This window comes from Salminus brasiliensis, chromosome 20 (genome assembly GCF_030463535.1).
Source record: "Salminus brasiliensis chromosome 20, fSalBra1.hap2, whole genome shotgun sequence".
Lineage (NCBI taxonomy): Eukaryota > Metazoa > Chordata > Actinopteri > Characiformes > Bryconidae > Salminus > Salminus brasiliensis.
Window position 1 is genome coordinate 30,498,255 of NC_132897.1, and position 17,617 is coordinate 30,515,871.

At 40.2% G+C, this 17,617-nt stretch overlaps 1 protein-coding gene across 1 annotated transcript in view; it reads right to left on the minus strand.

Moving 5' to 3' along the window:
- Window positions 1-14,321, minus strand: part of inpp5jb (inositol polyphosphate-5-phosphatase Jb) — a 28,621-nt gene extending 14,300 nt beyond the window's left edge. Inside the window, exons 1-4 of the mRNA XM_072664750.1 lie at window positions 13,888-14,321; window positions 4,526-5,042; window positions 3,278-3,385; window positions 2,262-2,370 (exon numbers count right to left, since the gene is read on the minus strand). Coding sequence (XP_072520851.1) covers window positions 2,262-2,370; window positions 3,278-3,385; window positions 4,526-5,040 — 732 coding nt within the window. The 5' untranslated portion in view covers window positions 5,041-5,042; window positions 13,888-14,321. The remainder of the gene's footprint in view (window positions 1-2,261; window positions 2,371-3,277; window positions 3,386-4,525; window positions 5,043-13,887) is intronic.
- Between the last annotated feature and the right edge of the window lie 3,296 nt (window positions 14,322-17,617).

Consider the following 17,617-nt stretch of genomic DNA (forward strand, 5'->3'; position numbering starts at 1 on the left):
AGTGTATATGCTTTTCAGAGCGAGAGAGAGAGCAAGAGAATCAATGACTGTGCATCATCATGTTGCGTAATAAGCCCTGCTGAGTCCTAAACTGGACTTGCTTTGTAAGTGTGACCGACCATGTGGGTGTGGGGGGAACAGATCAAAGTCTATAGCCATATACCATGTCCATGAAGAATCTGTGCGGTCACATTCATAAATGCACACACACACACACACACACACACACACACACACACACACACACACTATGCGTGGCAATGCACACAGCAATATACAGCTGCTGAATAAAGACTAGGATTAATACTGAAGGCTGTCAAACAGCATTAACAATCCATGATTAAAAAAAGTGATGACGCCAGCCCAGGGTAATTTATGTGTGCGTGTGTGTGTGTGTGTGTGTGTGTGTGTGTGTGTGTGTGTGTGTGGCGTAGGGGGTGAGCAATTCGGTAACGGTGTGTTGCGTCGAGTGTGGTAGCAGTGCACTGCTCTCAAATTGCTCGTCTCCCCAAGGACAACTCAAACCTACTTTTCCTTGCCTTCTTGATTTGGTCTAATTGTGGAGCGGGTCTCTTCATTTATGGGGGATTCTTTATTTAGAGAACGTTTATGTCCCCAGGTTATAGATTCACATTAGAAATACTTGACTAAAAATTAAATAGCTTAGGTATTAAAAATATTAATCACTACACCAGGAAAAACATGCATGGAACTCACTATGATTTCCACTTTTAAAAATGTATTCCAAATGATGACCAATTCCTTAAAAACCCAAATATTGTTTTAAGAAACATAAAGAGATAAAAAAAAATATTATTTACCTTCAAATATGAATTTGGCAAATTTTTGAATAATATATTACTCAAGAGATGAGTGATATTTAGATGATAAAAAAGTGAAAACTGTCACCAAAACTAAAACGTCATTGTCAACACAAAATGTCATCAGAAATTTATAAGCAGCAGTTTACGAAATAATATTACATACATTACTTCCTAAAACTAATTATCACAGTTTTTTCAGTCAATATGACCTAGAAGTCATCAGTACAGTACTAGAAAAAAAGAAAAAAAGAGAAAAAAAAGGATGAAAATGTATCTGAACCTGAGTTTCTGCACTTAGCCACTTGGCAAATAAATATAATATCTGATTTTTTTTAATATTTGAATATGAAGTCTTTATTTAGACAATGTACACATTACCTTGACATAATTCAAACAAAATGATTGCTAATTTTATTTTATAAAATGTTAAGTTGGTGAAAAGAACCCACAATTAAAGACGAGACCCTCCCGTACACACAGCATAACCAACATGGAGCTGAAAAAAATTCTCCACATCATCCACAAGTCCTCTGTTACATAAGGCAACCTCTCAATTACACAAAAGACTGTATGTGTGTGTGTTTGTGGGTGTACTCTGTGTGTCTGCATCATATGTGTGTCAGCGTATTAGCTAACTATTTCCAAACCTTAACTCAGGGAAGTCCAGTATTTACTGGTTCCATCTAGTACCTAATCTAATCAGTCAGCTGCTGGTGGAACTCCCAATATCCACACAGTGGTAAGCATGCAATGAGAAGTCAGGAACCAAATCCATGCTCTTTACACTGTATGCTTCCAACTGTACCAACACATCAATAACTTTTCACTAAAAACACGTTCTATTAGAAGCTCATTTCATTTACTTTAATAGCTTCACAAAGAGAGGAGAGATTTAAAAAAGGCAACAGAGTACTTAGGCGCAGCTGGTCATGAGCCTACGGCCACCATGCACAAGGATGCCAAGCACCAGCTAGAAGGATATAAGCCAGCCATTTGTGACTGGGCTGAACTAATGCTACTGTAGTTGGATGCAATCAAAACCTCCAAAACATAGTGTAACATCTTATCTGAGGAAACCTGTGGATCGGATGAGGGCGGTGTATGTCAGTGTCGGATAGCTGTATGTGTGTGTGTAAACACATCCAGCATGCTAATGTTTACATTTTACTACTACAAACTGTATTAACTACCTTTGGGGGGACTATACGACTCAAAGCAAACTGTAACTTACACTATTTTCAGTTTAAATATTTATTTATTTTTGTTTGTTTGTTTTCCTGTTGAACTGAAGTCATTTAGATACCAATAAATGGATCTCTTATTTGATAAAGCAAACAAAATCTCTTTGGTTCCGACGCTTAAGGTTATGATTAAGGTTTCAGCATTTAGATAGAGTCATACAGGAATCTAAACACTCTAAAATGAACACATACTGACCAACACGTATCCAAAGCGGCTGAGTGTATCCATGTAGACCTCGCTCCACTGGTCTGTGAAGAGAACATCTTTCAGTCGTTTGTTGATCATTGAGTTCACTTCCTGTAACCTGTCAGAAGAGGCAGAGAAAAACAGGGGAATGAGAGATAGTCATTGAAAAGACGAGTATATCAACAACAGTGCTGTAAACACAACATGCAAATTTAGCTGTGTATGAACTAAACATGGTGCACACTAGGTTTTGTAGCCATTAAACATTCTGAGCATAGCATGAGTCATCAGCTGATGTCAAGGTTGTTTACATACATAGATTATGTAACAGAATCACTTGATGGGTAGTATATCATGAAACACACAGGCACTGTATTTTGCATGATACAAAATACCAGATCTTTAGTCATTCGATATTTTAAATAATTTATGCGCTGAAAAAAGTGATAGACTGAATTTATTTGAATAGAATACCAGGGATGGATAAATGGTGCAACTGTCTAAGTGCAGTCCATATTATGAATTGAGTAATGCTACAGTTATCCGTAACCAGCGGGCCTGAGAGCATGATTGGCCTTGCTCTTTCTGGGTGGGTGGGGTGGCCCTCCCTCTTTCCTATTCCGCAGCATAATGCTAGCCACTGCAGGTGTCTGTTAACTGACAGCAGAACTAACAGTCAGCATTCTTGTTAGACAGTTAGCGGTTGGCTGGCTTTACTTGCCTGAAAGAAGCACATGCTAGCCTTCACCCTCCCAGCACTGGTGAAATAGGGGAAGTCCTAGCTAGTGGCTTATTTTTCGGCATTAGCCATTAATGCCAAACACTAAGCAATCATATTGATAAGTAATACTGTATTGTGCAATTGTACTGATAAGTTTTTCATAAGGAATTGATCCAGCCAATTAAAAAAATTGTCTGTATGATTAGTAAAAGACCTTACTTTTACTGTATTTTCTATACAGCTGTTTAACACGTTTGTTCAAGATAATTGCTCAGGATTAGCAGCAGGAAGAGGAGATTCTTACCCTATAATGTACATGTCTGTGTTACCATCGCCCACGTTCAACCCCAACAAGGAAGTGATGTCATCTGGAGGCACAGCTGAGCCCACGTTCCATGTGATTATGTGCACTCTGTTGGCAAAGTGAGATGCAATTGATAACCAGCAATAAGCTGCTTAATGGGACGGAAGACAATCAATGGTGCAGCTTCTAGAGGATAGGAGTGTGCATGCATGTGTGCAAGGATGCATATATCTACAGCATCCTCTCTTTTAAAACTCCAGCACTGGATTCTTTTAGCTAATCCTGTGGAGATGATTAAGTGTCCCTTTTGAAAGCCAGTAGTTTCGTTCCATTATTTTCCTACCGCACACTCTCAGTCATTTAACATAATGATTAATCAACAGTAAGAGAAGCCGTTGCATCCTCAGAGACTCCTCTGGAGAGCGAGAAAGAAAGGCTTGGAACGAGATGCACGAACATGAAAGAGAGGCGGAGAGAGGCGAAAAGAGCCGAGAGGAGGCAGAGGAACATCCATAAATATCTCCCATTAGCAGCAAGGCTAATAGCTCCTCGGAGACACGTCTTGGTTTACAGGAGGCAGCTTGTTCTACAGATCAGGATGCTGTGTCTTAATGGATATTGAAAAAAGAAACGCTTGAGCGTCAAGCTCAGAAATGTGTATAAGGTAACTAGCACCTTCAGTACATACTCTGTATCTCTGTGGATAGGTCCTCTAAAACTCCACAGCAGAATAACCTCATTAGCAGATGCCTTGGATTCTGCACAGGCATGTGGTTACTAGAAAATTGGGACTATATATAGTGATAAACTAAACTACGCATTCCCAGTTCTTCGAGGTGTATGAGTTAAAGCAATGGTTCTATTCAGAACCATGACGACTCAAAGAACCATTTGATTTAGCTAATTAAAGATTGCTCATTTTAAAACAAGGCCTTCTAAAACATGTGACCTACAATATGCCATATTGGGCAAAGCCAAGTGGTTGTTGGCTATATACATATATAGGCCACACTGTGTACTGTGTACAAAATGTTAATATTTTTTCAAAATTTACTCCATCCTGTCTTAGTGACAAAATGTAATTCCTACTTAATTTGTTACATTATTTCCTGAGAAACCCAGGAAAAGGGTTTAAAGGGGACTTAAACAAACGATTAGTTTTAGTGTACTTGTGTGCTAAAAAACAAAAAGACTAAAACTGATTCAAATTAGCATTGGGATTCCATTACAATATTGCCTGAAAATTACCTGAAATCCTCCACAATCTGAGGCTCAGTATCAGCTGTCCCGGCAACAGAGAGTGCCCTTTGAGGGTAAGGGCCGGAGTCTAAAGGTGGGGGTTTGTAGGATGGAGCTTGAGGAAGCGAGGCTGCTCTCATAGAGATGTGGCTTCTGGCCCCAGCAGAATGCCCGGCTACTTTGTGTCCAGGCACAGAGGGCTTTGTGCCAGCATGAGGCTGATGTGCTGGACCAGAGGGTCGGATGGGTTTGCTGGGAGCACTTGGAGCACTTGGAGCAGAAGACCCTGGCTTCTCCTGGTCTTGTTTGGGAGACTCCAGGGGTTTGGGCTCTGTCACATCAATGGATCCTTCCACTCGAGGAGTCCTCTGTGGCCTCCGTGGCCTGGCTGGAGCTGTTGGAAGTGTGTTGGGTGTAGAGGCAGAATTCTCAGAGGCAGAAAGAGGAGTAGAGTCCTCTTTGAGGGTGGCTGGCTCTGCTGACAATGCAGGAATGTCAGGTTTGGTCTGTCTTTGTTGCTCCATACCTATCGATGAAAAGTAACACATTTATTATTGTTGTTGTTAACAAACACTGTACTTTGACTGTCGCCAATCTCAACTCTGTAAAAAACTGCCAACATCTTAATGAATTTGTTACAAAAAGCTATTGAAAAGTACAACTATCCCTTTCAAATGAGTGAAAGGATTATTCCAATCAACTCTCTGATGTCTGTGCCTCATGTAATGATACAACAAATAGCCCCTAAAATCTGAACCTACCCAAATCCTGCTCACTGCTCACAAAGTTTGCATTTAACACAGCTGGGTTCACTGTGAGTCACTACAACCATGTCTATTTCCCTTTAGGTGGTGAATGTCAAAATCTCTAGAAGGTATTTTCATGTTTTTTATCTAATTGACTCACCGCGTCCCCGGTGGCTGGAAGCCCTTAAGAAGTATTTGAGTAAGAAAGAACAACAGCAAGCCTCCTCAGTCCTGTCTCACTGCTATCAGTGTACCAGCTGTGGTTCTCTACACTACCTTTAGTTACTCACATTCAGAGGGCATGGTGTCCTCAGAGGATGTTTGAATAGGCAAAATGTGATGCAAATACATATGTACATATATGTCAATTTGGCATTTCTAACTGTTCTAATCCAGAGAGAGAGAGAGACAAGGTAAAACATGCAAAGTCAAAGTTTCACTAAAGCAAATGACAAGTTAAAACTCAAAGCATATTCAGAAGTGCAAAAGGCACCTCACAAAGACATACTTGTATTCTTATTGTAAAAAGATGTAGACTAAACCTTTAAACCTTCCTGCAGAGCTCTAACCATAATCTGTCCCACTGGATCCACTTAACTACCGCCTTTAGAAGTCCTTGATTACCTTAAAGAGGTGTGTTTGTGTGATGCCAGCATGAAGGCAAACCTCCAGCATAACTGTTGGTGACCACTGTTCTAAACACAGAACAGGTTTTCTTAATTTACAGATCTTAATTAATAATTTAAAAAAAATCAACAAGCAGATTAGCCTTGTTAGCTTTGTCATTTCTGCCGCATTGATGCTGTTCATTAACCTTCCAATTTTTCTTTGGGTGAAACAGCACACCTGCAAAAGGCAGAACTAAAAGCAGAAATCCCACAGAAACGCTTGTGTGATTTTTCGGCCATTGTAAGCACAGCTCCCATCTCTTGTGGACATCAGAGCTCTAAATTTGGCTTATCAGGTCTGCCAGGCTGGGAGTAACAGTCTTATCATTCTGAACACTGCTTATCAAGCCAGTGTTCCAATTGTAGGGGAAAATGACAAACCAGAAAGATGAACAGAGCCAGTCATGTCTGTGAGGATAAAGAGTTCAAATCAGAAATATTTCTATATATTTTCTATTATATTAAACAGTTTCTTTACATCTCTGCATTTGTGTTTCCGTTGTGTATTTCTTTTCTGTTCATGCTTTACAACCAATCCACAGTGGTTTTAAAATTTTAGACCAGTCCAGGCTAGTTTCAGACTAAAGGTAGTCTTAAACTGTATAATATAAAGATTCTTTCTGAAGCTGAATTTGGAACAGCACAACAATTAGGCATAATCCATATGAATATTTTGCTCGTTTTAAAGAGCTACAAATTCAAAACAATTCAAATTTTATGTGGTCAAAAATGTGATCCTTATGCTTCACAAAAAGCGTTATTTAAGTCTGGTTCATAAGGTTCTCAGCATCATGCTCTCTCTTTACTGCTGTGTATTTTTACATATAACCTCAGTACCCACTAATCAAAATGGACATGTTAATTAGCTCATGCATATTAATGACGTATGCCTCTGTCTCTTTGGTTGATTTAAAAGTTGATTTAATCTCAATGGCAATTGTGATGTTTTTTAATTGCAGCCAGTCCAAATAAATACAAACTTTTAAACAAGTATTGATGAATCAGCGAATGCTATTAACTGAATCCTTGTTTAAAAACATAAGAGAAAAGATAAAATCCGCATCAGGTGGATTTGTTTTGTGTGTTGTTTTTATTTCAGTCACTTCTTGTTTACTGTTGCTGTATCACCCAGAAATAAATAAAATATTGATATTTCATAAGATTGCAATACTGAATTACTATTCACTAATCACTATTGTTGCGTTTTATACAGTGCATCCGGAAAGTATTCACAAGTACTTCACTTTTTCCACATTTTGTTAGGTTACAGCCTTATTCCAAATTGTATTAAATTAATCTCTTTCCTCAAAATTCTACACAAAATACCCCATTATGACCATGTGAAAAATGTTTTCTTGAGAGTTCTGAAAATTTATTAAAATTAAAAAACAAAGAAATCATATTTACATAAGTATTCACAGCCTTTGCTTAATACTTTGTAGAACCACCCTTGGCAGCAACTACAGCCTCAAGTCTTTTTGAATATGATGCCACAAGCTTGGCACACCTCTCTTTAGGCAGTTTTGCCCATTCTTCTTTGCAGTACCTCTGAAGCTCCATCAGGTTGGATGGGAGACGTCTGTGCACAGCCATTTTCAGATCTCTCCAGAGATGTTCAATCGGATTCAAGTCTGGGCTCTGGCTGGGCCACTCCAGGACATTCACAGAGTGGTCCTGAAGCCACTCCTTTGAGATCTTGGCTGTGTGCTTCGGATCGTTGTCCTGCTGAAAAATGAACCGTCGCCCCAGTCTGAGGTCAAGAGCGCTATGGAGTAGGTTTTCATCCAGGATGTCTCTGTACATTGCTGCATTCATCTTTCCCTCTATCCTGACTAGTCTGGCAGTTCCTGCTGCTGAAAAACATCCCCATAGCATGATGCTGCCACCACCATGCTTGACTGTAGGGATGGTATTGGCCTCGTGATGAGCAGTGCCTGGTTTCCTCCAAACATGACGCCTGGCATTCACACCAAAGAGTTCAATCTTTGTCTCATCAGACCAGAGAATTTTGTTTCTCATGGTCTGAGAGTCCTTCAGGTGCCTTTTGGCAAATTCCAGACGGGCTGCCTTGTGCCTTTTACTAAGGAGTGGCTTTCGCCTGGCCACTCTGCCATACAGGCCTGATTGGTGGATTGCTGCAGAGATGGTTGTCCTTCTGCAAGGTTCTCCTCTCTCCACGGAGGAACGCTGGAGCTCTGACAGAGTGACCATCGGGTTCTTGGTCACCTCCCTGACCAAGGCCCTTCTCCCCCGATCGCTCAATTTAGATGGCTGGCCAGCTCTAGGAAGAGTCCTGGTGGTTCCAAACTTCTTCCATTTACGGATGATGGAGGCCACTGTGCTCATTGGGACCTTCAAAGCAGCAGAAATTTTTCTGTATCCTTCCCCAGATTTGTGCCTCGAGACTATTTTGTCTCGGAGGCCTACAGACAATTCCTTTGACTTCATGCTTGGTGTTTGCGCTCTGACATGCAGTCAACTGTGGGACCTTATATAGACAGGTGTGTGCCTTTCCAAATCATGTCCAATCAACTGGATTTACCACAGGGGGACTCCATTTAAGCTGTAGAAACATCTCAAGGATGATCAGTGGAAACAGGATGCACCTGAGCTCAATTTTGAGCTTCATGGCGAAGGCTGTGAATACTTACGTAAATGTGATTTCTTAGTTTTTTATTTTTAATAAATTTTCAGAACTCTCAAGAAAACTTTTTTCACATGGTCATAATGGGGTGTTTTGTGTAGAATTTTGAGGAAAGAGATTAATTTAATACAATTTGGAATAAGGCTGTAACCTAACAAAATGTGGAAAAAGTGAAGCGCTGTGAATACTTTCCGGATGCACTGTAACAGACAAAAATACAGGTCCACAATTCTGTAAAATTGTGATTTCAGTTTTAAAGAGGAATTGTAGGCCTTCACTCCTAAAACCTAACATGACAAATACAATTGGTTGTTATGTAAGAGATTTCTAGGACAAAACCTTTAAAAAAATCTTATTTGTGACTGTCTATATCTATTCCCTCTTGTGAGGCAGCTGTCTTCACATTTGCTTTACATCACTGAAAATCAGTTCAGTACTCCAACTTGCTATGTCCTCCCATTTGGTTCTGCAACCCTGGACGAGCCAGGAGCAGCTGTCCACACAGATAAGGGTGGAAGCAAATGACTCTCAACAATACCAACTCCAAGCCTGTCGTCTACATAGGACTAAATTTAGCTTGCACTATTCCGTGGAAATATGTGGGAACCACAATCATGCCTGCACTCTAAACAAATAATCAAGGCTTAAGATGGCCAGTACATGACAACAGGCAATACAACGGAAAGTGCACAACAATGACTCTACATTTTAACAGAGCGGTTTAGCATTACCTAAAAGTTCTGCTCTTGAGAAGTATAACAAATACATCTAATATTAGTCTTTAAAATCTAACTGCCTGTTTGATTCTAGGATGACTCTGATATAATTGGGCCTCATTCAAAAGTAAAACTAAAACATTCAAAAGTACTAACTAAAAGACTACATTAGATTTATGATGTGTTTTTAAACTACATAATTGTTATATTGATGGATCCCATTGAACAAACCGCGAATTAGAAAACATTGGTGAATGTCAGAAATTTTGAATTCTATCTTTAATAATATTGTTTATTGCATACAAACTGTTGACTGACTAATGACCACACACACATGACCCTGGACTAATGCTCTGTGCTCTTACATTCTGTGGAATGATCATTTCTTATATAGAAGATTAGTAGAAAACACAACCAGCCTCCTGGCAACTTCAATGGCAGTTCTTTACAATTACAAAGACATCAACAAATTACATTAGGCCCACAAAGGCTTTCTCAGAACACTAAAATGAACCACCACTTTCATTGCTGGCTTCAATTAGCTTTTCATAACACTTCTTCTAAAATTACTGAGATAAACCTCATTATTTCCAAGTTGTCTGGTCAAGCACGCTGGGCTATGGATGTATGGGAGACACTATCCACATCTGCAAATACCGTTCTCACCTTATTTACCATGGTGTAACATGAGTCAGCTCAAATGTTCATTACTGCAAATCCTATATAGTTCCACCAAGACCACCTCTGAACAAGAAACCATTTGACAAAGCTGTATTTGAGAGGATTCATCCTTTTCTTCACAGTTTTGTCCCATTTTTCCTAGAGCCCCATTTATAGTAGTTCTCAAAACCATTTGTGTTGACATTAATGTTATTAGAGGGTATTAACCATGATAGTCTCCTAATAGTGGCTGATTTATTTAAGTATACTCATGATCTGCTGCTAGTACCTCTTAAAATCCTACGGCCTATCACTGTGTAACAGACAAGTATCATTTCCAACATCGCCTCTCTTTAACCTTCACTCAGAGAAACTCTAGGTACAAACTTATAATCACCAGGTTTGCTGGCAAACCAGAGACATGTCTAATCCCACAAAGTTCCCGCGACTACTACCTCAGTTCCTGTACTTCAGTGTACTTCAGTGAAAAGATCCCCGGTGTACACACAATACATGTTTCTTGCAGACTGATTCCTTCATATACTGTGAACCCTTTAGTACTCAAAGCCTTCATTATACAGACAATTAAATCATTATATTTATATTCTATTTACTCTTCACACAAAAAATAAGTGGCAAACCTATGGAATGTCCTGGTCATATATGGCCATACTGCTCAGCCCTGTTTAGAATAGATAGCGTATGTTTACTGTGCCTGACCACCAGTGTCCGGACCACCCTGCAGATCAACCAAAAGGATGTCACCAAGGTAGGTAACACTCTCAGAACCTATCAACCTATACACAGGAATGAAATATATTTAAGAGCCTGAGATCTTACACTTGGAGCATATATATATATATATATATATATATATATATATATATACTACATGTCGGAGAGCACAGTCTGAAGAGCACAGAATTTTCAGGCATGCCATACCTTTGGTTGCTCAGAAAAGATAAACTGATAACAGGTCTTGAGCGGTTTATGCAGTGACACATCATTGTTACTTTGCAAGTCCTCACATATACGCACACATACAATGCACTCAAAGCTCACTACAGATGTAACAGTAGAAGTTTTATCTAAATGACTTGATCTCAGTATTCCACTGCCACTTCCCTTACGTCTCTTAAATGATGACTCAAGCTTTCTATTTTCTCTCACTCAGCTAAAGACGTTAATAGCGGGATTTACTATGTTGGATTACTCCACAATTTTTCTCAACAAAGCAAAGTAATCAACTACTGGTAACTGGAAGAATTTATATACCTCTATTTTAGAAAACCCTTTTTATGACCTCAATGTAAAGCACAAACCAGTCAGTAGCCATCTTTTCCCCATTTTCTTTCCAGTTCAGAACCACATTTACCTGGTCTTAAATGTAGTCTCTGTATTCTTACATTTTCTGGGTTCGCTGCTTGACTGATGGCGTTTGCTATACTGTGTCTATCTGCCAGGACTCTGCTGTGACTGTCTGCGACATTATGTCACCTCACTCATGATAGCTACTGTCAGGCACACAGTTGGGTGCATCTATTAGCCCCACATCTTACTTGAGAGCACAGAGAGCAGAAGACTAAAAGGAACAAATGACCAAGCCAGGGAAAGGAACAAAAATACACACAGACCATGAAGCAACACTGCAACTCAGTTTTATAGTCATCATCTCTGCTCAGCTTATGATTCTTTCTTACTAAAGGACTAAAATTACGAAAATATAATAGACACTGACAAAACTCAGCCTGACTTGCTTCAGCTGAGATGCTGATTTTACAAAGCCAGAAAATTAGACGTGCTAAATCAGATCAGTGTGGATAGATCAGATGTGTGTGTTGGGTTATATTAAAACCTTCCAAACTACTGGCGTGAGCACGGCCTTAACTCCTTTTTTGCAGTCTCCTGAGAAAGCTGAGAATTCCAGTAAAAAATAAAACAAAATAAACAACCAGTCAATGTCCACTCCACTACTGAAATGACCACTAGGGGGCCTGCGGAAAGAGGCTACTACCTTCATACCACATTGCTCTCCACTGGCAAACAATTTTGGAAATACGTATCAATAGGTTTTGCAGATTTACTGTAATACACAATATAATCGAAACTCAAATTCAGTAATTCTGAGTGTTAGCTAGACAGCTGCCTTGCAGGATACAGAGAGTAAGACTCAAGCTCTCAGGATATGCCACACATACACATGAACACTGTCCTCTGATAACTTGCATACCATACACACACACACACATACACACGCACACTTGGATCCTGCATGATGACCTTCAAGAGTTTTCCTTGTCCCTGTTTTTAGAGTGTGACTAGGCCGTGCTGAATTCTTTTGTTACATGCAGACACAGGCTGCCTAGCATGTCTTTTCACAGGATTGAAAAAGCAGACATTAGATTGTAAGAGCCGTCTACATTTTGTTTGCCCCTGGCTGAACCTGAGGGAACGAGAAAGCACTTATGTAAATGCTTAATTGCCTTGCTCAAGTAGGCTACTGCAGGGCAATGCTTCCACGCATTTACACCATTGCACAGAGAGCCCAAAATACCACAACAGTATCCAGTCCAAATGCACCATCCCCTCAAGTTAAAATGACGGCTAGATTTCTATTTTCCCCCCTTTCATATATTCCTGCACATTCACAAGAAGCCCTCTTTTTACTACGTTTTGCTTTGTGACATTGTCATGCAAGGAGTAGCTGTTGGAAGATGGGATGCACATGGCACATGCAACAATACTCAAAAAGACTGTGGCTTTCAGACGATAACTGATTGGTCAAGGCCAAAGTGTGCCAAAGCCACATTCTTCACACCATTATACAACACCAGCTTGGACTGTTCACACAAGGCAGGTTGGGTCCATGTATAAATTATGATGGTGCCAAATCCTGACCCTATGGTCTATGTGATTTAGCAGAAATCAAGATTCATCAGACCAGGCTACATTTTTCCAGCCTTCCAATGGCCAGTGCCAACTGCCTGTTTTTGACTGACAGTGGAACCTGGCATAGCCTTCTGCAGTTTGTTCGTCTGAATGTCCGGCATGTGCATTCTGAGGTGCTTTTCTGATCACCACAATTATACAGTGGTTATCTGTTTGGACATTTTCTGTTAATCGCTCTAATCATCAAAGCTTTTTATCCACTGCTGCTTCACTGGATGTTTTTACTTTACTACACCATTCTGAGTAATCTATAGAATAGGGGAGGGATTCCTGCACCACCAGTTTTGTGCACCACACCTGATTCAACTCACCTGTTAAATGCAGGGTTTCTAGGTTTATTAGAGCTGGGAAATCAGCCAACTGTGCTGGACCTGGTCCCTGCTCCAGGGACGGTTGTGCATGAAAACCTCAGAATCTGACCATCAGTTCGTACTACTAGAAGTACTAAAACTAGCTCAACTGGCCCCAACAATCATGCCATCCTCTAAATCACTTCTTCCCATTCTGATAGCTGTTTGAAAACATTACCTAAAGCTGCTGGCTAATATCTTCGTAATGTTATGAAATGCACTGCTGCCACATGATTGGCTGATTAGATAAATGCATTAATGAGCAGTGTACAGGTGCTTCTAATAAAGTGGTACACATTTTAGAAATTTTAAAAGAAAAAATAGAATAGTGGGCTCTTTAGCATTCACTTATTTGATGGCTTTTTAAAATATTACAGAATATCGAATATAAGGCAACGAAGTGCACCCTGATTCCTGATGCATTGATGACTAGTGGGTGTCGTTTACCATGACGTTAACAAACCTCTTGTAATAGGTGTAATGACAGCTCGTGTCAGGTCTGACGGTCGTTTTAAACAGCACTAGCCTCGCATTAGAGAACACTAACATTAGCCTGTGTTTATTTTTGTGGCTGTAGGCGGACACCAGCTACCTTGAACAATAATTAAGTGTGCCACTCAGCTGAACCTGCTTCTTACCGATATCCGCGTTCAAGACGGAATGACAGCAATTGGCGGCTCCTTCTCGCTGGAAATCCACGGAATTTGCACCGACACGCTCCTGTTCAGCAGCCTAATGTTTACGGAAATTCATTCAGCCGAGGACGAAGGAGTGAGCGTCCTACAAACGAAGCGGACCCATCTTTTCTCAGCAAGCCACTTCTCGTTTTCTTTTGCACAGGCGACGTGGGTCCGTGTGTCCTTTCAGAACGAGAGAATCCAACGTGTCGCACGATTTTCAAGCGACGGACGCATTAAAACGCGGGAAGTCATTCGATACTCAGCCACCAAAGCCTGGCACAACGTGAAACCTGTCAGCAGTGCGCAGCTTCAACCAAGACCGTCTGTCCTTCAGGACCGCAGCAGCTTCTCCTCTCCACACAGCGCTTCCTCCGCGGATGTCAACACAGAGCTGCCAGGCTCCGGCTTTCGTCAGAGGCGTTCTCAACGCAGACTCGCTGCTGTGTCACATGGTCAGCTACAAACCTCACCGTGGTCAAATAGGACGCGCCATGCGGCAAGAGAAATGTGTGTAAGCGTCCAGCCAGAGCCCTCCTAACACTTTTATGATTCATAATTACAGTTGATTAAATGAGTAATCATAAACACTATATCCAAAGGGTGGACGCCCCTTCTAATGAATGCATTCAGCTACTTCAAGTTGCACCTATTGCTGATTGCACTGCACAGGTGTGCAAATGTACACACTCAGCTTGCCTTGTCCCTGTAGAGAAATGAATCTGCTCTCTGGAGCAGATTAACATGAACCTATTGGCCCTGTTGAGCTGTGGAGCAGTGGAAGTGTGTTCTCTGGAATGATGGTGTTCCATCCAATACTTTTGGGTAGTTGGGGAGTTTGGGTGACGTGGGTGGTGATGATTCAACATCCTGACCTCACTATCACTCAATGCAATCAAATCCTCACAGCAGGATTTAGTAGAAAGCCTTCCCTGGACGGTAGAGAGAGTTACTCCAACAAAAGCAGAATAGACTCTTTTTAATGTCCTTGATTTCATAAGAAACAATGAATGAGCAGGTGTCCCAATACTTTTGTCCATATGGGTTATCTGGGCGATTCTTTATAAGGGGAATTTTATATCCCAAGGTTCATGTTGGAAATGTTCCACAGAAGTGACCATGGTCTACTTCATTACAGAACAAATAGCTTAGAAATGAAATACATAAGTTAAAATTATTTTAATTTCCATTTTTTTTAATCAGCAACATCAGTACTTGCTATTTCTGCCTTTCTCTACTCCAAGCAGATAATAAAAGTGATTGTAATTTTAAAAATCACACTATTGTTTTTGTAATAACTTTGTAATAAATAAATACCTTATTACTATTAATAATATGTGAATGGTAATTTAATTTTTGCAGATTTTAATATATTTTTGTCCCCAACATTGCAGTCCTTACCCCAAAAACTTTTGATGTCTGTTATGTCAGCCATGATAAAAGAGTGATATTTTGATTTGGTAGATCATTTAATAATGAAGACAAAGTTATTTCTATTTATAGTTTTTTTCCACCAAAATAACACACATTTATATAGGTGTAACATGGTTTAGAGGATTAAACAGTGGTTCATATGTGTTTAAAGGGGAATTCAATGGATTTCAATAGTTACAGCGTATCACAAAAGTGAGTACACCCATGCTATTTCTACAGATATTTAAGTATATCTTTTCATGGGACAACACTGACAAAATGACACTTTGACACAATGAAAAGTAGTCTGTGTGCAGCTTATATAACAGTGTAAATTTATTCTCTCAAAATAACTCAATATACAGCCATATACATAGACATATACAATATATGTCTAAACCACCGGCAACGAAAGTGAGTACACCCCTAAGAGACTACACCCCTAAATGTCCAAATTGAGCACTGCTTGTTATTTTCCCTCCAAAATGTCATGTGACTCGTTAGTGTTACTAGGTCTCAGGTGTGCATAGGGAGCAGGTGTGTTCAATTTTGTAGTACAGCTCTCACACTTTTTCATACTGGTCACTGAAAGTTCCAACATGGCACCTCATGGCAAAGAACTCTCTGAGGATCTTAAAAGATGTGTGGCGGCAATTAGGTGAGGAGTACAAAGATAAGTGTGTCATGCCTACAGTCAAGCATGGTGGTGGGAATGCCATGGTCTGGGGCTGCATGAGTGCAGCAGGTGTTGGGGAGTTACATTTCATTGAGGGACACATGAACTCCAATATGTACTGTAAAATACTGAAGCAGAGCATGATCCCCTCCCTCAGGAAACTGGGTCGCAGGGCAGTGTTCCAGCATGATAATGACCCCAAACACACCTCTAAGACGACCACTGCTTTATTGAAGAGGCTGAGGGCAAAGGTGATGGACTGGCCAAGCATGTCTCCAGACCTAAATCCAATAGAACATCTTTGGGGCATCCTCAAGCGGAAGGTGGAGGAGCGCAAAGTCTCGAATATCCGCCAGCTCCACAATGTCGTCATGGAGGAGTGGAAAAGCATTCCAGTGGCAACCTGTGAAGCTCTGGTAAACTCCATGCCCAGGAGAGTTAAGGTAGTTCTGGAAAATAATGGTGGCCACACAAAATATTCACACTTCAGGAACTTTCACTAAGGGGAGACTACTTTTTATTGTGTCAAAGTGTCATTTGTCAGTGTTGTCCCATGAAAAGACATACTTAAATATCTGCAGAAATGTGAGGGGTGTACTCACTTTTGTGATACACTGTAAGATGTAAACAAGGTCACTCAGAGTAGCTTGATATGACATGGTTAATTATAAAGACAATTACTAACTTTGAATGGGTTACAATGTCAACAACACAAATATAACAATTTTATCCTAAATTACCAGCCTACACTCGTTGACATGCAATGTAATGCTCATGATAGTAAAATGGTGGTAAAAAGTCTTCTTAGGGTACTATTTTGCCATCCAAAGCCCTATCCAAAGGTGTCTTCAGATGTCTGGTTCCTATCACCACTGCTGTGAACGACGATCTGTGACTTTTTTTTAAGGTTTATTGAAGTTTATTGAAAGTTTATTAAAAGTTTTTAGGGGCTCTGAGTGGCTTAGCAGTCTAATGTGCTACCACTATGGCCCAGAGGTTACATGTTTAAATCCCAAGCCATACCATTTTGTCATTAGCAGCCGGAGTCAGAAAGAGCACAATTGGTGCCTCTTCCCTCATCACTCATAAGCAGTGTTGGCCGACACAGGCGTCTGTTAGCTGGTACAGTGGAGCTGGGGAGCTGGCGCTTGACAATCTGTGGCAGTTCAAAAAGAGGCAGTGGCTGGCTTGTTACATTTTTATCCTCTAATGGGTGCGTTCATTGGTATAATCAAATTGGGAGAAAAAGGAAAAAATTGACAAACAAATTGATTAGAGGAAATGTAATGGGTGGTCAGATTATTTCATTTGTGCTGGAATACATACATACATACAAACACAACACTGATAATTGTTATTAATAAGTTGTCATGACTTTTTATACTAACCCTTCTTGTTTACATTTAAATGTATTTCTCATGCAGTAATTTTGATAAATTGGTGGGATTCCCTTTTAAATCTACATCATTAGCAGCAGTGAACCCTCTGAAAAAACATGAGCAGCTTACCCGTCTTCAGATGCTATCAGTTGTGTCTTCACAAGAAGACTTCACTTTTGTTTATATACTACAAGAGGTGTTGTCTCAAAGCAGTTTTACAGAA